This window comes from Trachurus japonicus, chromosome 1 (genome assembly GCF_045865225.1).
Source record: "Trachurus japonicus isolate A0001 chromosome 1, Traja_1.0".
Lineage (NCBI taxonomy): Eukaryota > Metazoa > Chordata > Actinopteri > Carangiformes > Carangidae > Trachurus > Trachurus japonicus.
The window spans coordinates 37,810,277-37,835,284 of NC_140907.1; the positions used below are offsets into that span (position 1 = coordinate 37,810,277).

General features: G+C 42.5%; 3 protein-coding genes across 3 annotated transcripts in view; all 3 read right to left on the minus strand.

Moving 5' to 3' along the window:
• LOC146992530 (uncharacterized) overlaps nucleotides 1–25,008 on the minus strand; it is a 63,096-nt gene that overhangs the window by 28,250 nt on the left and 9,838 nt on the right. The window lies entirely within an intron of this gene.
• Nucleotides 11,302–12,949, minus strand: LOC146992531 (uncharacterized). Its single transcript, XM_085790870.1, has 2 exons — nucleotides 12,217–12,949; nucleotides 11,302–11,779 (listed from the first exon to the last, which is right to left on the minus strand). The coding sequence occupies exons 1-2, from the start codon at nucleotides 12,942–12,944 to the stop codon at nucleotides 11,302–11,304; spliced, it is 1,206 nt and encodes a 401-aa protein (XP_085646996.1). The 5' UTR covers nucleotides 12,945–12,949.
• LOC146992532 (uncharacterized) lies at nucleotides 15,447–24,533 on the minus strand (the record flags this gene model as incomplete). The annotated part of the gene is made up of 4 exons (XM_085790875.1): nucleotides 24,513–24,533; nucleotides 17,131–17,243; nucleotides 16,594–16,626; nucleotides 15,447–16,296 (listed from the first exon to the last, which is right to left on the minus strand). Coding segments are annotated over exons 2-4 (996 nt in total), but the record flags the coding sequence as incomplete, so codon positions are not given.

Sequence of the window (25,008 nt, forward strand, 5' to 3'; positions counted from 1 at the left end):
CAGCCCTTAAAGTTTCACTTCCACATCCACAACTTTATTCACAAAAGGACACAATGTCTCTGCTTCCTGCTCCACGCTTGGTGGATGATCAACCTCAGGCTTACATGAACCAAACTTGCCAGGGAGCAGGTTTGGTTCAGAACACATGTTGCCATAGTGAGTGATTGGCTCTCTGAAATGGAAAACTAATCTCAGGCTTAACATACTCAGAGTTTTCACTAATCCTGCTTTCTGAAACAGAGCTTGATCAGCTGTGGTCTATCATGTGATGTTAGCATCATAACTTACATAGGTAGAAAAAGAGGAGTGGTAGGAGCAAAACACAGGGGTTCTTTTTCCATCTTGAGAAAATGAAATTTATTCTAGACTGTCAAGTTAAGACCTGTTAGTGGTAATGCTACACATATTTCCTTTAACTTTACAATTTAGAAATTAAAACAATTAAAACAGTAACAGCAAACAGATAAAAAGATGAATGAGTCATTAGAGAGACTAGAAGCAAAGTGACTCACGTTGTCACCAGGTAGTTGACCACCCTTGTGATGCCGTTGATGTCCAGATTAGCAGACACATTGTTTTCAGTAGACAGGAGAAGGACCAACACCACAGCTGTCCAGCACAGGCCAGCCATCTGCATACATTCAGCATTATATCAATGTGAAAAATGAAAAAGCAGGTATAACAAAAGATAAAGAAATTATATTGATTTGTTTTATGAAAAATATTCCATTTATTAACTGTTATTTTATTGCATTGCATTGAATAATAATAATAACAACAGACATTTGCATCTGCATCGACTGCTGTCAGTGAATGTGAAGGTCAGAAAATGATCAACTACACTGTGGTTCAATCATAAAACTAAACAACAAAAGATCCAAAGTAAACATTAAATGTCATGAACTACATAAAGTGTTATTGTTTCTGGTGTTAAAGGGATAGTTCACCCTAGAATGATATTTCGCTCATTATCTACTCACCCTCATGTTGACTAAGGGCTGGAAGAATTTTCAGAGTCCCACCCCGTCCCTTCTCTGATTTACCAGGGTGTCCTTGAGTAGCAGTTGGCATTTCAATGCAACGGTTGTAAAAGGGACTCCAAGCTCTTCTTAGTAAAAAAAACACACAAAGAACAAAAAAAACATCCAAATACCTCCTTGCTTGCTCGTATGTAATGGTCCGTCTTGTGCTTGTAGCCTCAAATTGCGTAATTGTCCCGAAAAAAAATTAATAATATAAGTCCACATTCCAAGAATGTTTGTTAAGCATGTCGCTGATGACTGAGACCCAGACTGAGACTCGAGTCCTTTGGACTCACGTGCGAACCTTGCGCATGCGCAGCTGGCAGCGGAAGAGCGGGACAACAGATCTACTTAGGAGCTAATGCTACAAAAAATGCTTGGAATGTGGACTTATTTAGAATTTTTTTTTCGGGACAAATTACGCAATTTGGGGCTTCAGCCACAAGACGGACATTACATACGAGCATCATGGAGGTAATTTGGATGTTTTTTTGTTGTGTGTTTTTTTTACGAAGACAGCTCTGGTGTTCCTCCTTTGCAACCGTTGCATTGAAATGCAATGCTACGCCAAGACCCCCTGTAACTCAGAGAAGGGACGGAGGACTCTGAAAATTCTTCCAGCCCTTAGTCAACATGAGGGTGAGTAGATAATGAGCGAAATATCATTCTAGGGTGAACTATCCCTTTAAGCATCATAAAAAAAACACCAGGTCCACACCTTGTCACTTGGCAACATTTCCATCAAAACAGGGTTTCAAATTAATAATTCAAGCAATTTTAGGTGTAAGCATTGAGCTAAACTTCCTCCTGAAGTGAAATCAATGGGGAGAGAGAGAGAGAAGCACTCACCTTCAGCAGTAGAGTTAGCAGGTGTGAAAGGTTCAAAAACTAGAAAACAGAAGATCAAAGTTAGGCTTCTTTCTCATCTCATGGCGGCTCTAACAAAGACATTCAGTAAAGTACTACTACATACACAACACGAGTTCCCATTGAGCTATCTTGATATGGAAATATGTTGCTCACCTGGTGAATGAAGAGAAGGTGTGAGATGGACGGTCTGATGCTGTCGACTCCCTCTGGGCTCCTTCAGCTCTGGGAAGCAAAGTGTTGTTGAACACAGTCAGACTGAGAGGTTACCTTTATACACTGGAGTGAGACAGAGGCCAAGCCTTTATTGTGGCATCATTATCTTATCTATACAAATTTCTTCTGTTGAATTAATTCAAAGCTGAAGGTTAAAGACAGTAAATGTATCATCAGTGCAGACCATTCCTTTGTCCATGTCAGTACAGTCAAATCCTTTATCTAAAAGTAATATATAAAAAAATAACTAGAAATTATGCTGAACAACCACAGATTGTAAGACTGGTTATAGTCAGGGTTTGGTGCAGGTTTAGGCACAAAATGGACTTTGTTGAGTTTAGAGGAAGGCAAGGCAAGGCAAGGCAATTTTATTTGTATAGCCTGTTTTTACCAAGTTTGTCTCAAAGGTCTTCACATGGCATCGTAACAACATCCTCTGTCCTTAGACCCTCACATCGACTGAGGAAAAACTCCAGAGAAAACCCTTTTAACTGGGAAAACCAGGAGAAACCTCAGGGTGAGCAACAGAGGAGGGATCCCTTACCCAGGACGGACAGGCGTGCAGTAGATGTTGTTACAGACAAGAAAACAGTTTGGACAGGAACCTTTGTGGTTTTCTATCAGAACTCTTAAACTGACCTTTTATCACTTTGTTCAGTGTGTTTGTAATGATTGGTGTTGGCTTCAAGAAGCATGGTGGACTCATGTGACAACCAGAACACTAGTGTCTGATCACAGAACACCTTTCAGTTTTTAGTCTTCAGTATTGTTCAGTAATATTCAGTAATATTCACCTTTCTAACATAAATAAATTCAATTTTAGTCACTGGATTTCAGATTATAATGTATTTGGTCTTGAAGTCAGGAATCATCAAGCTGTGATAGCACTTGACAAAAACAGACTTTACAGATCTTTGTAGTCAAAGTAAAGCTCTAACAGGTAGAGGTAACTCTTATTACCTGTACATAATCAAGTCAGTTTTATTAATATAGCGTTAATTCACAATATATGTTATGATACTTTACAAAAAGAGGTGTGACATCCAGCAGATCTCAGGGTGGGCGGAGCCATCTGCCTCGACCAACTGAGTTGGAGATGAAGAGAGAGAGAGAGAGAGAGAGAGAGAGAGAGAGACACAGAGAGATGTACAACAGTTACAGATAAAATCTAATCCAGTATTTCTTGTTTGCTAAAACACTAAACCCTACTGTGTGAACCAAACGCTCAGTGGTCTGAACCCATTTGTTGAATCAGTCCAGACCAGAAGAACTTTTCACCTGGTTAGACACAAAAAAACACTTTCTCACTCACTAAAACATGTTTTCCACTGTGATGCACTTGTGTTGCATGATGCTGAGCTCAGGTAGCAAAGTTAAACATAATTAAAGCATAGGTGACACAGCTTAAACACAACAACACATCACACTTGTGGCTACTGATGTGAAGACACCAATATAAGTCAGTTCAGAGATCACTATGGTTGTTGAAGGTTGTCACAATGCACAGAAACAATCTGAGAGGCAGAGGAAGAGTCTATAAGAGGTGGTCTAGGAGGAAGAGGAGGGGAGTGAACAAAAAACAGTAATTTCTGATCAAATTTAAGCCACTGAGGACAGAACAAGTTCTTGTCTGTGGACAAAGAAAACAACCCAACACCAGCAGATTGACTGTAATCCAGGATTCAGAGCAGAGAACAACAGGTGACTGCTTTTTTTGTCATTACATAAATGTTTTGTAACATCACAGGGGGGTGTTTCTATCAGGCCAGGTGGGGAGTGTGCAGGAACCAGACAAAACAAAAGAGTCAAACAGAAAGTAGCCTTTATTGTGGCACCTTACAAAGTCTCTTTCGTTTTAAATTAAAAAACCAACTCAAACTTCCCTGGTCCCAACAACCAGCCTCTCTCAGTCCTTCTCTCCTCTCCCCCTCACCCAGCCTCACCCGGCCGGCCTTTGTCTCCGTTCCCTCCCCTTTGATCGGGAATCCCCCACACCTGGCAGCTTCCCTGGGCATCATGGGAAGGGTAGTTTTCCCCCTCTGGAGTCCTCCTGGACCTGCTCTGAAGGGATTGTCCCTGCCCTCCAGGACACGGACCCACAGGACCCCACAGTTTCCAGCATGACTATGTACAGATGTTACAGTAAATGACTTTACCAATGTAGTATTGTACTGTGATAGGGGACAGTCTATCACCTGGAAAACAACAGAAGAAGAGGGTGAGGAAGAGAGAGAGGCTCACAGCCTGGGTGAACATGTGTTTGAGGAAGAAAACAACTAACTCTGTGATGGAAGAACACTCAGTAACCCAACCTGTCCTGTCTGCTGCTTGTAGCTGTGGTGAACACTACTATTGTGTCAAAGAGCTATGACATGCAAATACATTTCACACGGTTCTGAGATAAAGTACTGGTCTGCTGTTTGAACTGAAGAGACCAGGCAAATGCTGAGTGCAGCACCATGCCTTTCTCTATTGAAATGGCCAATAAAGAAACACCATGAACTACTGACACATTGAAGCTGCTTTGTCCACAAACTTTTATCTAACAGAAAAAAAGAGATAACATTACATTTTAAAACCCCGACCTCACTCACTAATTCAAACTGACCTCACTTTTTAGAATATTGATCATAAATCAATTAAGAACAGTTAAATGTTTCAGTCAGTCAGCTCCACTGTAGCTTGGCTGGCCCAGTTTAAACTGTAACAAACCATATGAGTCCATGCTGCCTTGAATCTTTCCAGGATCCAATTTTTTAACAGATTATTCTAGAAATATTTGACACACAGACAAACCGAGGGTCAGAACCTATCGACCCTCTGAGACCCCTTCTGCCCGACTATCCCCTACGTCTCCCAAACCCTCCACGACTCTGTCAGCACTCTTAAACTGACCTTTTATCACTTTGTTCATTGTGTTTGTAATGATTAATGTTGGCTTCAAGAAGCATGGTGGACTCATTTGACAACCAGAGCACTAGTGTCTGATCACAGGACACTTTTAAGTTTCGCTCTTCAGTATTGCTCAGTAATATTAGTGGTTATCAACAAGTATCCAGTCCCAGTCATAAACACTGAGGCACTGAATATCTTTTTGAATTAGACCTACAAGTGTTTACTCATTGATGAATGTGAACAAAGGCAGGTGTATGTTATGATTGGATGTTATTACATGTTTGACCGCTAGGCGGCAGTACTGGTTAGTAGTCAGCTTACCGTACCATATAACTGAGTAGAGCAAGACTGCATGGAGCCACATGTATGTTATTGAGAACGTGAGACATTAAACTAAGTTACTTGTTATCAACACGGCCTCATCCTTCGAACACGAACATGACATGGTACCAGGAGTAAACTCGAATGAACGACATGGATTTAAAACCACCGGAAAGTTTGAAACTAACGGGGAACGTCGACGAGAACTGGCGCACCTTCAAACAGCGGTTTCACCTGTATGTTGCTGCTACGGGACTCGAGGAAAAGCCGGAGGCAAGAAAGGTAGCGCTGCTGCTAACAATAGCAGGGCCACAGGCCATAGAAGTATTTAACACGTTCGTGTTTGACAGTCCTGAAGATAATGAAAAGTTGGATGTAGTGCTTAGCAAGTTTGATACTCACTGTTCTCCGAAGAAGAACGAGACGTACGAGAGGTACGTGTTTCGGTCTCGTACACAGCGGCAACATGAGCCTTTTGATAGCTTCCTGACGGACTTGCGGCTAAAGGCGCAGTCCTGCAACTTCGGAACGCTGAGTGACTCCATGGTCCGCGACCAGATCGTCTACGGCGTAGAGGATAAAAAGGTCAGAGAGAGGCTACTACGGGAGATGGAGCTGACGCTGGCAGGAGCCATTAAGATCTGCCAGGCCAGTGAGCTGTCCCAAAGGCACGTGAGGACGTTCAGCGAGATGTCTGCAGTCGCCTCGGCGCAGAGCGACAGCGCGGCAGCGGTTGGAGCAGTGTCGTATCAGCGGAGACGGCGCACACAGACCCGGCCTGCACAGCAGCAGGAGGACGTGATGATAAACTGCAAGCGCTGTGGCTCACAGCACAAGCCTAGACAGTGTCCAGCGTTTGGTAAGCAATGCTCCACTTGCCAAGGCAAGAATCATTTTGCTAAACAATGCTTCTCCAAACGGAAAGAGTGGAAAAAAGAAAAAACTGTAAACTTAATAGACGAGCCTGATCTAAGTGACACTTTCTTTGTTGGAATGGTGAATTGTGAAAGTGAACAAATAAATAAGCCAGACAATGTAAATGATGTCACTAGAGAAGATAAGTGGATAGCTCCTCTAATGATAAATGGGACTGTAGTCACCATGAGATTGGACACTGGTGCAAAAGCAAATCTCATAAGCATGTGTGATGTGAAGGCAATGAAAAATAAGCCACAAATAAAAAGAAAAGAATCTGGACTGAAAGACTACAATGGGCGGCCAATCAAATGTTTGGGCACGTGCAGGTTGAGTGTCACAGTTAAAGGAAAAGTGCACCACCTATCCTTCTTTGTTGTGAATGAGGGACGGGAATCACTTCTTGGTGACAGAGCCTGTGAAGAACTGGGGCTTGTGGAAAGAGTGTATCAACTGATATATACTCCAGGTAAACACCTAGTCCTTGCTGATGCCCTATCCAGAGCAACTACAGGCGACAGTGTGAGTGCAACAGACGAAGACATACAGTGTCATGTGAACATGGTGTCGGCTACACTGCCTGTGTCGGACACAAAGTCAAGACAAATAGCGGAGGCTACAGCAACGGATGCTGAGCTACAGCATGTCATGAAGAACATGGATGAGGGATGGCCAGCTGGTTCGTGTCCACAATTTTACCATGTCAGAGGTGAGCTTAGTACTGTGGATGGTCTGCTGTTGAAAAAGGGCAGGATTGTTATTCCACAGGCTTTGAGAATGGACATGTTGCACAGGATACATGAAGGCCATCTCGGCATCGAAAAGTGCAAAAGGAGGGCGAGAGACACGGTTTTCTGGCCGGGACTGAACAAAGACATTGAAACACTTGTAAGTAAATGTGAAACATGCCAGAAACACAGGAACAAGCAGAGCAAAGAGCCTATGGTGGTAGCTGAGGTGCCAACAGCACCATGGCACAAAGTAGGAATGGACTTGTTTCATCTCAGAGGTAAAGACTATTTAGTGGTAATGGATTACTACTCAAACTTCCCTGAGATGGCGCTACTAGCAAGCTCAACATCAACTTGTGTCATAACACATGCTAAATCTATCTTCGCCAGGCATGGCATCCCACACATCGTGGTGAGCGACAATGGCCCCTGCTTCAGCAGCAAAGAATGGCAGAAGTTTGCAGTGCAATATGATTTCAAGCATGTGACGTCAAGCCCACACTATGCACAGTCAAACGGGCAAGCTGAAAAAGGAGTTCACATTCTCAAGCAACTCCTAAGAAAGCAGCTGACAGTGACTCGGATCCCTATCTGGCTTTATTGAGCTACAGAGCATCACCTCTTCAGTGCGGCCTATCACCAGCTGAACTGCTGATGAAGAGGAAGCTACGAACAACGTTGCCGAGTCATCAAAACGACAAATTAAAGCAAAAGAATCACTCAAAGATTGAACATAAGCTACGACAACAGAAAATGATGCAAAAGTCATTCTATGACAGAACAACCAAGCATCTCCCTCCACTGTCTACCAATGACACAGTCAGGATTGAGGATGCTGATGGATGGAGTACAAAAGCAACTGTCCTGCAAGAAGTTGCTCCACGATCGTACACGGTGAAAACTGATGATGGACAACTCCTCAGACGCAATCGTCGCAGTCTGTTAAAGACTCCTCAAGGGACTGTTGGTGAGCTCAGTGTAACCTGTGGTGAATCTCAGGTAACTCCCACACCTGTTATGGACTGTAACACTGACTCTCACACACCTACTCCAAGCGAACCTGAGTTAAGAAGGTCCACAAGAGAAATCAGAAAGCCTGATAGACTGAACTTATAAACAAAGAAAATTCAATATGCATGTTAAAGATGTTGAACAAAATGTATATTGATTGATGTTGTGAATGTGTTCTAAATGGTCTAGTAGTGGCTTAGAGATGAGTTATGCAATCTGATATAAACTGTCTATACTGCTTATATGTTGCAGAGTTATGCTGAATGAGAAATGGTTGAAATAACTGACACAGCTAATGTGATGATTCATGTTAAAGGGGACCTATTATGCTTTTCCAGCTTTTCAGACTTTTCTACATGTTTAAAATGTTGGATAATGGTTCTAGAGGCCGTGGAAGTGTCATATCCTGAGGTTAATGCATTTGGAGGTAAACCCTGCTAGATAATTGGGATTTCTCTGCACACCTGTTACACTCGGTTGCACTGAGTTTTTTTTGACATGAGCTCGCGTCTACGTCGATGCGTGCCGGACTCCCCTACATGGTCATGCCGAGGTCTCTGCTCCAGCCGGCCCCGCCTCCTCCCATGCTGCTCTGTTGTGCCTGGTGTCACAGCGGAGAGCGGAGCGGACTACTTCCTACTTCTTCCCTGCATGTTGTAGCGCTGTCGCGTCACTTTACTAAGTTTTATTTAGAAGTTTACGCCGACGTTTCATGTAAGTGAAGCTGTACCTGTGTGAGGAGCGACGTACCGCCGGGGCGACGTTGTTCGCCGGACCGACGTAACGCTGGACCGCCGGAGCACCGGAGCTCTGGAGCTGCAGCGGCTCCTCACACAGGCAGAGCCCGTCTGCAGGCCTCCTTGGCCGGGCAGGCGTCCGTGCTCATCGCGGTAGAGAAAACCATCGCTAATAAACATACCCGCAGGTTTTTTAGACGTTTACCGCCGTGTGGTTAGTCTATTTAGCAGAATGTTGGTCTCATTGATGAAATCTTGTGGCAGTTGAATTAGTTTGAATGAAAAGTGAAGCTGTGAGAAGGAGGAGGAGAGGAGCAGTGCTGCGGAGCTCTGTAGTCTGCACAAATCACCACATTTACATCAATAAATAACTGTTTTACAATGAACTGACCGCATATATTTTTAATTTATTTTATATATTTATTTTTGCATTTTTATATTACATGTTACATGGTTACAGTAGCCTACATGGCAAAGACTACTCTATACCATCTTTGGTTAGGGTGAGACTAGGTCATGGGCACATTTCATTACACAATGTAGACTGGTCAGATGCATAGGCTACTGGAGAGATGTGGCAATTTGCCTACTGCAGATTTAGCTTTTGTTTGCATACTACATTTTGGCCAAATCAGTATAGGTACTAGTAGTAGACATCGTCATGGTAACGCAATGCTGAGGGAGTGGTTCATTTGCATTTAAAGGGAGGGGCCACTGAAACAGACCGTTTTGCAGAGCCCTGTTTTTGAGAATGCTGTGATGTTTGATCTTTGGGGTATTTTGACCGAAGCACGTCACAGACATGTCTTTAAGACACCCAGGAACTATTTTAGTTGGTGCAAAAAGGAGCATAATAGGTCCCCTTTAATGCATTTTACCTTAGAAAAGGGGGGATGTTATGATTGGATGTTATTACATGTTTGACCGCTAGGCGGCAGTACTGGTTAGTAGTCAGCTTACCGTACCATATAACTGAGTAGAGCAAGACTGCATGGAGCCACATGTATGTTATTGAGAACGTGAGACATTAAACTAAGTTACTTGCTATCAACACGGCCTCATCCTTCGAACACGAACATGACAGTGTAGGAACTAATCATCGTCTATGTTGATGTTTTAAGAAACAGGAGTCACCAAAGTTCTTTCACCTTTCTAACATAACATAATTTAATCTGGTGTTCAGATAATAATGAATTTGGTCTTGAAATCAGGAATCATCAAGCCTGATCAAAGTAGTCTGACTTTACAGATCTTTGTAGTCAAAGCTCTAACAGGTAGAGCCTACACGTAACTCTTATTACCTGTACACAGTCAAGTCAGTTTTATTAATATAGCGTTAATTCACAATATGACTTATGATACTTTACAAAAAGAGGTGTGACACCCAGCAGATCTCAGGGTGGGCGGAGCCATCTGCCTCGACCAATTGAAGAACACTCAGTAACCCAACCTGTCCTGTCTGCTGCTTGTAGCTGTGGTGAACACTACTATTGTGTCAAAGAGCTATGACATGCAAATACATTTCACACAGTTCTGAGATAAAGTACTGGTCTGCTGTTTGAACTGAAGAGGCTAGGCAAATGCTGAGTGCAGCACCATGCCTTTCTCTATTGAAATGGGCAATATTCAGTGAAACTGAGTGAGAACAGTAATTTCAGATGAAATTTAAGACACTGTGATAGAACATGTTGTCTATGGACTGGCAGTGACGAAAACAACCCAACATCAGCAGATTTACTGTAATCTGGGATTCAGAGCAAAAAGGTGACTGCTTCTTTGTCATTACATTCATTTACAGTATGCCTGTATGTTGGTATGCCAAAATCTGCAAACAGGTGTTACATGGCTGCTGTGAACAGGATGTTCTGGTTCTAACAACAAACAAACAAACAAATATACACTTACAATATAGTTTCAGTGTATAACTTTAACAAATATTACTGTATTATCCTGTAAAAGAGGTTTAGAGGATAGTCTATCACCTGGTGTCCTGTCTGCTGCTGCCTGTAGCTCCTGTGAACCTACTGTTGTGTCACATATGATATTCAAATACATTTCACAAGGTTCTGAGATAAACTACTGGACTGAAGTTTGAATTTAAGAGACTAGGCAAATGCTGAGTGTAGCAGCATGCCTTTGTCTATAAAAAAGGGCAATAAAGAAATGTCAATGAATTACAGACACACTGAAGCCGCTTTGTCCACAAACTTTTATCTCACATAATTAAAAAAAAAAAAAGATAACATTTTATTACATTGCCCAGATATCACTCACTGAAATTCAAACTGACCTCACTTTTTTTGTAGAATATTGATCATAAATCAATTAAGTTTTAAATGTTTCAGTCAGTCAGCTCCCCTGTAGCTTGGCTGGCCCAGTTTAAACTGTACAACTGAACAAACCATACAAGTCCATGCTAAGTCCTCTGGTCCAAACTCACCCAGCTGTGTTTCCTGACCCAATATGCAACCAGGGTTGTACCTCACTCTACGTCAATGACTATACCTCAGGGAATTCATCTTTTGAGCTCCTTAAATTTACAACCTTGAATTTATCCAGGATCCCCCCCCCAACATCTCAGAAGCATTAAGTGACAACACCATGCATTTGAGAGTCATGAGCATGAAATCTACCCTCTGACACCCCTTCTTGTAGACTATCCCCTACGTCTCCCAAACCCTCCACGACTCCCAAACCCTCCACGACTCCCAACCCCTCCACGTCTCCCAAACCCTCCACGTCTCCCAAACCCTCCACGTCTCCCAAACCCTCCACGACTCCCAACCCCTCCACGACTCCCAACCCCTCCACGACTCCCAACCCCTCCACGTCTCCCAAACCCTCCGCGACTCCCAAACCCGCCACGACTCCCAAACCCTCCACGTCTCCCAAACCCTCCACGTCTCCCAAACCCTCCACGACTCCCAACCCCTCCACGACTCCCAAACCCTCCACGTCTCCCAAACCCTCCACGTCTCCCAAACCCGCCACGACTCCCAAACCCTCCACGTCTCCCAAACCCTCCACGACTCCCAAACCCCTCTGTGGCCCCCACGACCTCTCCCTCCTCTACGACTCAAAAATCCTTCCGTACGCTTTCCTCCTCTTCTGCGTCTGCTCCCTCCTACATTTCTCAATCCTCTTCTTCCCTTTCTGCCAACCTGTCTCCCTTTTCTGCCTTTGGGTCTACTCATCCATCTCCCTTTTCTATCCTTGGATCTACTCATCCGTCTTCCTTTTCTACCTTTGCGTCTACTCATCCCTCTTCTACCCTTACGTCTACTCATCCCTCTTCCTTTTCTACCTTTGCGTCTACTCATCCCTCTTCCTTTTCTACCTTTGCGTCTACTCATACCTCTTCTACCGTTGTGTCTACTCATCCCTCTTTCTTTCTGCTTTTGCGTTTACTCATCCCTCTTCCTTTTCTGCCTTTGCGTCTACTCATCCCTCTTCTACCTTTGTGTCTATTCATCCCTCTTCCTTTTCTACCTTTGTGTCTACTCATCCCTCATGGCCCTTTCATTTCCTCGGCTGCCCCGAGATCTACCTGTGTCAAGACTATGACTTCTATTGCCCATGTGAAAACCTCTTTGTAAGGAGGAATCGTCTCTGCCATGCTGAGACTGTATGGATGTGGAAACAGGGAGTCGGCTTTGGCTGATAACAGGTTGTATATCATCTGAAACACAGTAGCGTGCAACTTGACTATAACCAGAGCAGCTGATGCATTGCATGTGACCATCTTGGTTGCTACAGCGGAAAATGTTGTTCAGACCAACTGGACCTTGGATACCTATGTACATCCCAAGTTGTTTAAGGGCTTCACTACGCTCTTCCTCAGTATTGGCTTGGTCATTTTTCAAAAACACAATAGCATAATTTTTCCATTGTGGAATGAGACCCATCCTTTGCAGAATGCTTTCCCTATGAGTGCTGCTTGTACATTTTGCGACACATGGGGAGGCATAAATGTAGAAAAGCAGCAAATCATTATCACCATGACTACTGAACAGGTGGTTCAAGTGGTCTAGAACACGTGACTCTGTATGACCAGCTCCTCTGACCTGTTTCAGAGCTTGGGCTGCAATTACTCTGCTGCCAATGTACACATCACCGTTGTTCGTTATACTCTTCACACTGTTGGCAGGATCACTTATGAAGACTTGATGAAGAATTTGGTCAGTGGTCTGGTGCTGGTTGTCTGGGATTCTTGAAGCCTGACTGAACATACCCTTTAATCCATACACAAGAAAAAAACACGGCATGCAGATGCAGAACTCAATACACAGAAGGTTGAGTAATAAAGGCTGTCAGATTAATGCACATTAAAACTTAAATAATAATCATGACATTAGGATGTGCATTAAAAACAACACCTACTGGTCTCACAGTGATTACTCTAACAACTTTTTTGAAACTAGGGTGCAGTTACCTAAAATGACCACTAAGAGGTAGCCTTGCACCATTTACCAGCGCTATTGTAGTGCAGTGTTTTTTTCTCTCTTTGCAGGAGTCAGTAGTTATGGAACAGAATAAAACAACGGACATAGTCATGGATAATATGATAAACATTGTGGGGTTTGGGGAGCACATATGTCTGATTATGGTATTAGTAGTTGTTGACAGCAAGACTGAGAAAACCTATGTACTGATCTAACTGAAGTTGAAGTATGGATTTAATATTCAGTATTCAGTATTATTCAATATTCAGTCTGCACACAATGGTGACCTCCCCTAACAAATGCAGCAACTTGAGATCTTAACACATTGAAAGGTAAAATTAAACAAAAGTATGTAAAAAATATTTTAGGATATGATCCAGAAATTGACTCACTCTCTCAAGATGACATTGACAATTTGTTACAATCGTGTAGTGTGTCTCAGAGTATTTTTTTATCCATTGATATAAGAAGCAAGTGATTAAGAAAGCAAAAAGGAGTCACATTCCTTGACTGAAATGTTATTTTGGTCCACCTTGACTATCGTACACACCCAAACACCAGTTGGGTGTGTACAGTATAGATAAATCTGGGATCTCTGGATTACAGACATTTTAATCTTAGCTACAGCCAGTGACAGCTACTGATCATCCCAAAGTGTCAGGAAAGTGTTAGAAAGAATAGAATAGAATAGAATAGAATAGAATAGAATAGAATAGAATAGAATCAACTTTATTGTCCCCTAGTGGAAATTTGTTGTGGACTCAGTACATGGTAAAAGCTACCTTGTAAACAATAAATATACATAAAATACATATGACAGTTTGGACATACGTACACAAAAATTATTGCACACATCCCAGTCCTCAGCGTATGCCGCCTACAGAGCTAAGTGTTAAGGCCTAATGAACGCCAAGTAAGACATTGTTGACCTTGTTGCTATCTGTCTGTTAAAAAATTCTATGCTTGGGTCAGGGGTCTGTATTGGTCTATATCTCCACATTATATTGGTTATCTTTCACTGCTTTCCAGATTTCTTTATAAACATCCCAGTTGTTTTTCAAGTGTATCTGTTATTAGGGCCACGGGCCATCGCACCTGACTAAATTTTAGGTCCTTTGATCCTTAAATCAAGACCTGTTGGCAAAGTCAAAGTCAAACTATTTTATGTTGAACTTCTGTGAAATAGTCACAAGCAAAAATAATCACAAGTTTATCCATCAGCACCATAACTTAATTTTGTTCACACTACCAACTGCAGTGTATGAATGTTCCTTGACTCTCATTACATTTTCTGCTGCAGATATTATACTTAATGGTCATTTGTACCTCATACAACCCCACTTGAAGAAAACTTAACTTAAAGCAGGATGTGGCGGTATAGATTCATGCCGACATGATATTTGTCATTGACATTGATATTTAGCTCTACAATGATGAACACACAAGGAGGATGCGTAACCAAGCTTTAATTGAGACAGAATAGAGACTTTGACGCTTACACAGGAATCGTAACAATGAAATGAGGACTGTAAACACTTTTCATCAAACCTTGTTTTTTTTTTGTTTTTTTTTCTTTTTTCTGTTTTTCATATGCATTGAGAGCAGTGTTTGTTATATACGCCACAACAGTTGGAGAAACTAATTGTGGGGAAATGCAACAGAATTTTTGGTATGTTTATCTTGTACTGGACTGTGTCCCCTGCCAACTCCTTTGTTTACCCCCACTGCTGACTGCCCCCCCATGACACACCACCTCCCCATGGCTGACCGCGCCCCCACGACATGCTTCCCCCTGACTGACTACCCCCCAATGGCTGACCACCACCCCCCGAATGACTACCCCCCGATGGCTGACCACCACCCCCCGAATGACTACCCCCCGATGGCCGACCACCACCCCCCGAATGACTACCCCCCGATGGCTGACCACCACCCCCCGAATGACTGCCACCCCCTGATTGACTACCCCATGGCTGACTGCCACCCCCTGACTGACTACCCCCCCATGGCCAACCACCACCCCCTGACTGACTACCCCCCCATGGCTGACCACCACCCCCTGACTGACTACCCCCCGATGGCTGACCACCACTCCCTGACTGACTACCCCCCGATGGCTGACCACCACTCCCTGACTGACTACCCCCCAATGGCTGACTGCCACCCCCAGAATGACTGCCCCCCCATGGCCAACCACCACCCCCTGACTGACTACCCCCCCGATGGCTGACTGCCACCCCCCAGAATGACTGCCCCCCCATGGCCAACCACCACCCCCTGACTGACTACCCCCGATGGCTGACTGCCACCTCCAGAATGACTACCCCCCCATGGTTGATTGCCACCCCCAGAATGACTACCCCCCGATGGCTGACCGCCACCCCCAGATTGACTACCCCCCCATGGTTGACTGCCACCCCCCCACTGCTGATTGCCGCCCCACGAGGGAACATTTTGGTTAATGATTTGTGGGCCATCTGAGTAACAGTAACGTGTAACCTGACCACCAGTAGAGCAGCTTTCACACTGCATTGAGGGTCTGTTCTTGCAGCGGTATATGTTCTCTAGACCGACTCTGCCCCCGAGCCGCTCAAGTGATGCACGTAAATCATTTTCAGGAAGGATCATTGTACCACCTGGCCTGAATACGTTAGAAAACACCACGGCACGATTAGTCCAGTTTGTAATCCGCTGTATGCTGTCGAGGATGCTCCAGCGGCTTGATTCACTTGTGCATTTTTTGTCACATGGAGAAGAAAGAACGTAGAAAAGCAACAAGTCATCACTGTGACCGTTGGTCAGCAAAGTGTCGAATCCCTGTAGGGTGCGGTATTCCGCATGATCAGCTCTCCCATGACGAACTGCATTTTGGCACTGACTCTGAACTTGAGCCCATGTAACATTGGCACGGCATTGTTCCAGAACATCACGCCACGGCACACGTTCATTAGGACACTGAGTTAAAACGTCCGGCCACTTCAGAACCGTGGCTGCCACCACCCTCGTTCCCGTGTACAACTTACAATTCTGGATCGAACTCTTCACAGCATCACTTGTGTCAGTGACTTGATTGAGATCATACGACCTACTGACACTGTTGTATGGTATGCTGACAGCCAGACTGAACATGGGATACTTGCTGTTGAAGGAAACAGATGCACAGAATGTAAACATGTGTCTTTTAAAACAAAATATCCATTCTAGAAACTGAGATACATGGAAATACTGACTGATCAAACAATGGTTGAACTAAGGCCAACTTGATGTCATGATGTGTGTAAATTTTGGTCATTTCCGAAATCAAATGGTGGAAAGTGAACATGAGGTGATTTTTGTTTTCAAAATGTTAACTGAAAAGCAGGTTTAAGTTGTAGTTTGTAGTTTATGGCATACTAGGCTATATGAGTGGAGCTTGCACAACCATTTACTAACTTACAGTCTTCCAGCGTTCATGTAGCTCGGTTTATACCTGCCAAAGGAAGCAGATACAGTGGAGTTAGAAAGGCAGAGTGCTTGTGTAGCCGATGTCAATCTGGCCCTCTGCGTTGTGCATTGGTACGGACTGCCCCAGGTGGGGTTGGAACCCTAGTCTCCCGCATGGTGGGCGACGATGCAAACCGTTTTTGCCAAGAGGCCAATGTCCACTTGGCAGCCAGTTTGCACATCCTTTATGGGTGAGTGAGTGCACCCGGACCCTCCATTACATTTGGGATGGTGAGTGTTTGGAGTATGTTCCCTATGACCGCTATTAGCCCCCAAGCAAAGGATCGGTTCAACCCCTGACCGAGTTGATTTTAGCAGCATGCCACCCCCCTCCCCACCCCCCAAAAAACAAAAAAACAATAATATACAGTATCTACCAATACATTTTCATTCAGTTTGCTTTTGTTAATCTTTTATTCAAAAATATCCTCTGTGGCCTGTAATGTCAAAGGCCTAAAGCTTCTCCCTCTACATTACAAAGTTGACTCACTTGTTCAGAACTTGTTGTACAATTGTCGCAAGTTGGTTCTGATCCACAGCCAGACTCTTTCCAGCCGACAGCAACACGGCCAGTGTTACAACCATCCATCTCAGGCCAGCCATCTGGGTGGAACAGGGATTCAAACAGGGAGAGTGATGGTAGTAACAGGACTGAATGACTTTTCAAAATCTAAACAATGTCCAACGGGTTGTCGCAAACAACAACAACCACTCAATAGAGTTGTCATCGTTTGAATCCTGTCTTGGGCACTCAAATATCCTCATCCAGTGTAATAAAAAAAAATGACCCAATTATGTTGTCGCTATCAAAATGACTTCCTTATCTCTTACCCTAATCTGGCTGCCATGTTTGATGATCAGCTTTCACTCTCTAACCATGTTGCATCTTTGTCCCAGTCATGTTATTTTGCACTATACAATAAAACAATATCAGGCCTCAGCTGACTCTGTGGTTATTTCCTGAGTGACTTGGGGCGGTCTCCCCTCACTCACATTGAACCCTTGCACCCTTGCCTGCTACTCATTAATCTACAGCCACCTGGGTCAAATTACTAATGCTAGCCGCAGAGTGAAGTATTTGCTCTACACGATCTACTTGTTTTCAGTCATATGGCCTAATACTCATTCTTAGCCACTCTGTTTCTCCAAGGAATAGCCTTTAGTGATGCCATCCCTCCACACAAGACAATCTCAGACCAGACTGCTCTCAGTTGTGGTTCTCTGATGGTCGAACAAACTCCAGAATGCAAACAGAGCAGGGCAGTCCTTCTCTATTTGCAAGAATCTCTTGATGATTAATGTCTTCCCAAAGAGCCTCTTGTCTTAACACTGATAGCCTTAAAGCTGTAGTGCATAACTTTTACATGTCTGTTACATACAAGCAATTACTAGATGAGATAACGCTGATTGACACACATTTCAAAACATCATAAAAGAGTAAACACTTGATTTTAGTGCAAAGGCTACGAGTGGACCCTTAAATTGTGAAAAAGTGGAAATTCGTTTACCTGCTTCGGTTAAGGAAGTTGTCTAACAGGCTTGGATTTCTTCTCAGTTGGAGGTGCTGTTGCGGTGGTTGCAGTTATAACAGTCAGGTCTTTATGGAGGAGGATTTGACCATGGCAGCACCAGATTGATCCAGCAGTTCACAAGCAAGTCTTTGCAGCGACCTATGATCTGTCACGTTGCCTCTGCTGCCCTCTGTGATAAATATTTATTTGTCTGGTTTTCCAGCAGCTGTTTGCTGTCCTACAGTAACCTGCTCCCCCAGTTTCACTTGGAGGCCGTTATGGAGAACCAAGCACCTTAAATACACAAGTCAAAAAGATTCAATGTGTAGGGGAGAGTGGGGTAATGTGAGACACCGGGTAATGTGAGACACCCCCTGTATCTAGAAAACGGAACACATTTTTGGTCATCTGACCATTATGTTTTCAAGCCCCTTCCATTTCCCCATGGCCATGAAGAAGAGGACCTCATGATGCTGTGGAAAGCATGTTTTTTTCACAAAAATATGATTTTTGCATGTAAAAGTGAATTTTCTTGGTGTCAACTTAATCAACTGTTGTGCCAAAGCAAATTGATTCAGGTAGAAAAGCTTATATGATACATGATGATGAACTACCAACATATAAGACCATGTGATGATGTTGGCTGAAAATTAGCCTGAATTTCTAAGAGAGGTCGTGTTTTATAAAATTGGGGTGTTGGGGTAAAGTGAGACAAATGCCGCGGGGTAAAGTGAGACCATGGATCATGCATTATAATAAATCCAAGAGTGAGACACTGTGAGCACCACACAAAGATTTACACTAGAATTTCATCCCCCAAGCCAGAAATCTTGCGTGATCAATGATCTGTAGCCACACTGCTTTGTTATGCTAGGTGCTCTCAGTCAGCTCGCTTATTTATTGGTTATTAACTAAATTTTAGTCACATTCCACTTTGTCGGCTCCCTCCACACACAAGAGGACTTTTGATCAAAATGGTCACGATTGTCAGGGCCTACAATCTGACCCCCAGACTATCTAACTGGTTCTATCTGTCATTTGAATGTTAATTAAAACATTTTGTGTTGTATTTGATTTTGGTCTTGTTCAGAAAACAAAAGTGCTTAATTGTCCAATCCCCATGATTCTGCTACTAGTCCGACATTAGTTTTGGGAAGTGTGGTTGTCAAGCTGCTGTCAGGATTCTAACTGTTACAACATGTGATGTTATGGTAGTTTCAGAGTGGAAAAAGTAAGTGTATCAGTTTACCCCATTGATTTTTCTAGTTTGTCTCAGTTTACCCCTGCACTGGGGTAAAGTGAGACATGAGACCACTTTTTTAAAAACAATCATATTTTCACTGTCCTTCGTCCTAAATACATTATGATAATTTCCATTGCTAGGCAACATTCTGAATTAATGGGAAATGTGTAAATTTTACTAATAAATAATTTTAGCTCGCTTAGAGGGGAGCAAATGTAAAAAGTGTCTCACTTTACCCCACTCTCCCCTAGTTATCATAGTTGGGAATATTGCTTTATAACTATTTAAGTTAATTTTGGGCATTTTTGCTTTTATTGGATAGGACATATAGGAAATATTGTGAGAGAGAATTGGAGAGCAGATACACAATAAATGATCATACCAGTTGGGAGCAGGACCAGCAATCTCCTGCATAGGAGCCAGCGTCCACGAGGGCTACACTCTCGAACCATTCACCCACCAGAGAAACCTTTTACATAATAGTGTATAATATGGTTCTATATAATACTGGGTTGGTTTAGGGGTTTGACATTAAAATTAATCCATGTTAGCCTTTTTCTGGGGCTTCTGGGGAGTTGTTAAAACAACTTTCAAAATATTTAAATGTCTTCAGACATATTTCTTCTTGCTCTACAATGATGAACACACAGACACATGGATGGATGCTGAGCCAAGCTTTAATTTGGAAAGAACAGAGGCTTGTGTACAGGTACAGTGTATAACAAAAAGAGGTCATCAAACATCTTTATTTTAGTCAAATTAACTACATATAATTTAGATTTTAATCATACATCAGGTAATTATCAACAAAGTTTTTTTCACCACCAATTCAGAAATCTAATTTATTTATTTATTTCATCAATGTAATCTGTAAACAGTTTCATGCTCAATGTAATTGAAGCAACAAAAGCTGACAAGAAAAGGACCATGTATGTTTGAGCAGGTTAGGTTGTGTGTGTGTGTGTGTGTGTGTGTGGGGGGGGGGGGTAGGGTAATTAGCGCATTTAGGGGTTATTAGCATTGATGTTTGGTCGCTGTCTTGTTATAGTTATCATGGTCCGGTTCCTTAAACTACGCCTAAAAGCCCAACGCATGATTCTACCTGGGACGTTAGTCTCACATACGAGCGCTGAGATAGTGGTCTTCTCTCCAGGAGCGGGGACCTTATTTATCTGGATTTGCAGGTTGTAAAAAGTTGGGTTATTCTGAGGAATGGCATCCTGTATGTCAAGGCGAAGATTTGGAGATGTTAGCACATTAGATACAGCCCTACCTCGCAAGAGATTGGTGTCCCATCGGTTAATAATGGAGTCTACTGCTTCGGCACGTAAGCGACTGTTGGTCGGACCAAAGTTGTGTTCAGCATTTTCCTCAATTGCATATACTAATCTCCCTCTGTTGTCGTGCCATTGACAGATGATGTGTTGATTATTCGGCTGCCGTCTGCTTCGGCGCGGCGCAGTATTCATGCAGGGGCTGTCCATGTCCTCCACGCTGCCACTGGGAAATCCTGGACGGCTGCCACTGACACCACCTCCACCTGGTCTGGCCATGCCCCCCGTGTTGCCACTGGGAAATCCTGGGCGGCCGCCACTGAAACCACCTCCACCTGGTCTGGCCATGCCCCCCGTGTTGCCACTGGGAAATCCTGGGCGGCCGCCACTGAAACCACCTCCACCTGGTCTGGCCATGCCCCCCGTGTTGCCACTGGGAAATCCTGGGCGGCCCCCACTGAAACCACCTCCACCTGGTCTGGCCATGCCCCCCGTGTTGCCACTGGGAAATGCTTGGTTCCTGCCTATACCTCCACCTGGTCTGGCCTTGCCCCCAAGAGACCGAGGGCCCCTGACACTACGTCCAACTTGTTGAGGCTGTATAAACTGATTTTTACCAGTGAACATGGGTAAAGGTCTGTCAGAGGGAACAGATGCACAAAAGATTAATACATCAGTATATTGATGTTGTACAGCAAGTTAGAAAGATCGTTTTTAAAGTGCTGAGTATGAGTATTGATTGATCAACCAATTAAACTGAACTGTGGACATATTACTCAAGATGTCTGTCATGTTCTGTTATTCGGAGATCAAATGGTCTTTACTAAAAAATTAAAAGCATTTTTTCAGTCAGTCTAAAGCCTGAGTATATTTTCACAGTCATCTTGATGTTATTTTCTTGTCCTTTGTCTTTGCAACATTTCTATTTTTAAAGTGCTTTATGAGTGAAGTTTAATCTGTAAATCTTTACTGACCTTTGATCATCTTGGTTGTGTTGTGTATAACTGCCAAAAGAAACAGATGAAAATATTAGTGGGTTAGTTTGTTCCTATGACTGAAGACTTTGGTCAAAGAGAGCTGCGGTATTAGTGCCAAAAACGTCCACTAGGGGTCACTTTTTCCTCTTAATTTGACAATAACTTTCACTATATTGCAGCAAATGGCATGATTTTTGCTGACAAACCTTATTTTTACATACAATTTGAAAATATGATTTCGAAATTTTCAAAAGGTCAATATTACACTGTCGGCAAATTTACTACCATTTAGCGGTATTAGTGGCTGTTTTTGGCAACTAACTTTGATTGCTGTAAAGATATATCAGATAAATATTTCTTTCAAATTTTTTTTGCATAAATCTGTTAATCAACTTCAGTCTTGATCAAAACTACTAAATATTTTTTTTAAAAATCCAAATTTTAACCCTTTGAATGCCAATTTAAAAAATGAAGTCACTGATATGGGAAAAATACACACAAAATGAGCTATTTTCAATATAAAAAGTGATCGGACAAAGGATTTTTTTTTCATGTTATCACAGTCTTGGACATGTCTTAGATTAGTAACATCAATGACTTTTATGCATATTTAGTTTTCGTGCAGCAACAGATTTTCAAAAAAAACCTCCTTTTCTGGTATTAGTGGCTGTTTTTGCCCCATTGACTCCCATTATAACCACATGTTTTGAATGCAGAGACATGGCACTATATAAATATAATTTTTACAGTCAGGGTGATCAACCCTGTTCAGAAGGGATCAAATTACGTAATTTTACTGTTGATCACAGAGTTCACTCATTTACCCATTACATTTTGTATAGAAAGATGGAAAAGTGTAGGAATATGCTCATAAACTCGATTATACAGATACAGAAACTAGGCTAGTAATACAACAGGCCTATGTAATGGGTAAATGAGTGAACCAGGTGATCAACAGTAAAATTACCTAATTTGATCCCTTCTGAACAGGGTTGATCACCCTGACTGTAAAAATTATATTTATATATAGTGTCATGTCTCTGCATTCAAAACATGTGGTTATAATGGGAGTCAATGGGGGCAAAAACAGCCACTAAGGATATTTTTTTAGAAAATCTGTTGCTGCACGAAAACTAAATATGCATAAAATGTTACTAATCTAAGACATGTCCAAGATTGTGATAACATGAAAAAAAAATTCTTTGTTCGATCACTTTTTATATTGAAAATAGCTCATTTTGTGTGTATTTTTTCCCATATCAATGACTTCATTTTTTAAATTGGCATTCAAAGGGTTAAAATTTTGATTAAAAAAAAAAAAAAATTGTAGTTTTGATCAAGACTGAAGTTGATTAACGGATTTATGCAAAAAAATTTGAAAAAAATATTTATCGGATATATTTTTACAGCAGTCAAAGTTACTTGCCAAAAACAGCCACTAATACCGCTAAAGGAAGTTTTTTTTAATGCTATTCACCACTTTATTTTCCCATGATCCATTGCGTCACACCACCCCGGAAGTCGGTTGTTTACGTAGCAACAGCTAGCGGCTAACGTAGCAACCGGACATCCACAACTCTTGCGATTGGCTTTATGGTCGTTACAGGCTCCATTCATAAAATCTTTAACTTTCCTTGAGTTGTTTGTGCATCCAACAACAGCACATGTCGTACCGGAGGACATTCTATGAACTTGTAATAATAATAAAAACACTTCTAAGACAGACTGCTAGGCTAGCTCCATTCTGCTTGAAGTGAGACAGAAGTGCGAAACCGACTTGTCGGTGAATTGAGTGTCATGGCGACGCCCAGCGGCGTTCTACGGAAAGTGGTGAATAGACAGAGACATAACTCAAACACACACATCAAATATGAGGTTACTATGCAGTTCAGTTTTATTATCATAAATATTAGAATAATTGTCTTTTCTTCAGACCACAAGACAATTTTTAAGTATTTACTTGTAGAAACGTTGCTTTAAAAACGCTAAACAGCTGTTGCAGACACCACCACCATCATCACCATATTCATCATCATCATCATCATCATCATCTCGGGGTTAGGCCATGTCCAGGCTTTAAAGCTTTAAAGTCATTTGACTCACTTTGTCAGAGTCTGGTGAACAACTCCTGCAAGTTCCTTCTGGTCCAGGTTCAAACTGTTTGCCGTAGTCAGGAAGACTGCCAGCGTCACAACCGTCCAGCTCAGGCCAGCCATCTGAGTGTTTAGAATAAATAACAATAATAACAGGACAGAACGTAACATAGAGGTCATTAAAACACCAGGGCACTACTACATTCCAGTGGTATTGGTTAATGCAGATCAAAGTGTCTGGAAACTTGGAAGTTGTATTTGTATCTGCAGTGATGGCAAGTAACGAAGTACAAATACTTTGTTACTGTACTTAAGTAGAATTTTCAGGTACTTTGTACTTTTAGAAGTATTTATTTTTCTGACAACTTTTTACTTTTACTCAGTACATTTTTAACACAAATATCGGTACTTTCTACACCTTACATTTCCCCAAAAGGCTTGTTACTTTTTTTTATCTGGGTTTCCGCGGTAAAATAAATTTACGGCAAAATAAAATTACAGCTCGACTTGAGCCGAGTCTTTAGTTCCTCCTCAGCGGGGTCGGGGTCGTCATATCACGCTGCCGGGTCGTCAGCTCGCTCTCTTTTTTCTCATTTGTACAACACAAATGCCTACGATAGCTTTGCAGTACTTTCACTTTTACCAAAGTCATTTTTTACACAGGTACTTTTACTTCCACTCAAGTACAGAATCTGGGTACTTTTGCCATCGCTGTTTATCTGTAAAGTTCAGTAAGGATAAAGCTAAAAGTAAAGAAATGATGGAAGTTCTCACCTTGGCTGCTGCTGCCAGCAGGATCTGCTGAGACCTAAAGGAGAGCAGACACAACCCCAACAATAATAATGGTAAAACATGGATTTGTTTTTGATTAAAACAAAGGATCTGAATGTACTTTTAAACTGTGTAAAAATGAGCATTCTTTTACCTGCCTTGGTTGAAGAAGATGCTTAACTGATGCTGCTGATTGGATTTCCTCTCAGTGTGCGGTGGTGTTGCAGTGATATAAGGGGATGGTGTTTTTATAGAGGAGAGTTTGAGCATGGCCAAACCCTCAGTGGCACTATGCCCTTATTTGACCATGTCTCCAAGAATTTCTGAAGAAAGAAAACGATGAGAAAGTCATTCTGCAGTTTGATTGAGGAAGTTGGACTCTGACTGTATTATTTGTGTTGTGATGTAGCCGTGACTTAGGACCTTTGCCGGCTTGTTGTCAGTGGATTTTGAGTTATCATTCAGTGTGATTGTCCCCTGTGGTGTACCCCAAGGCTCC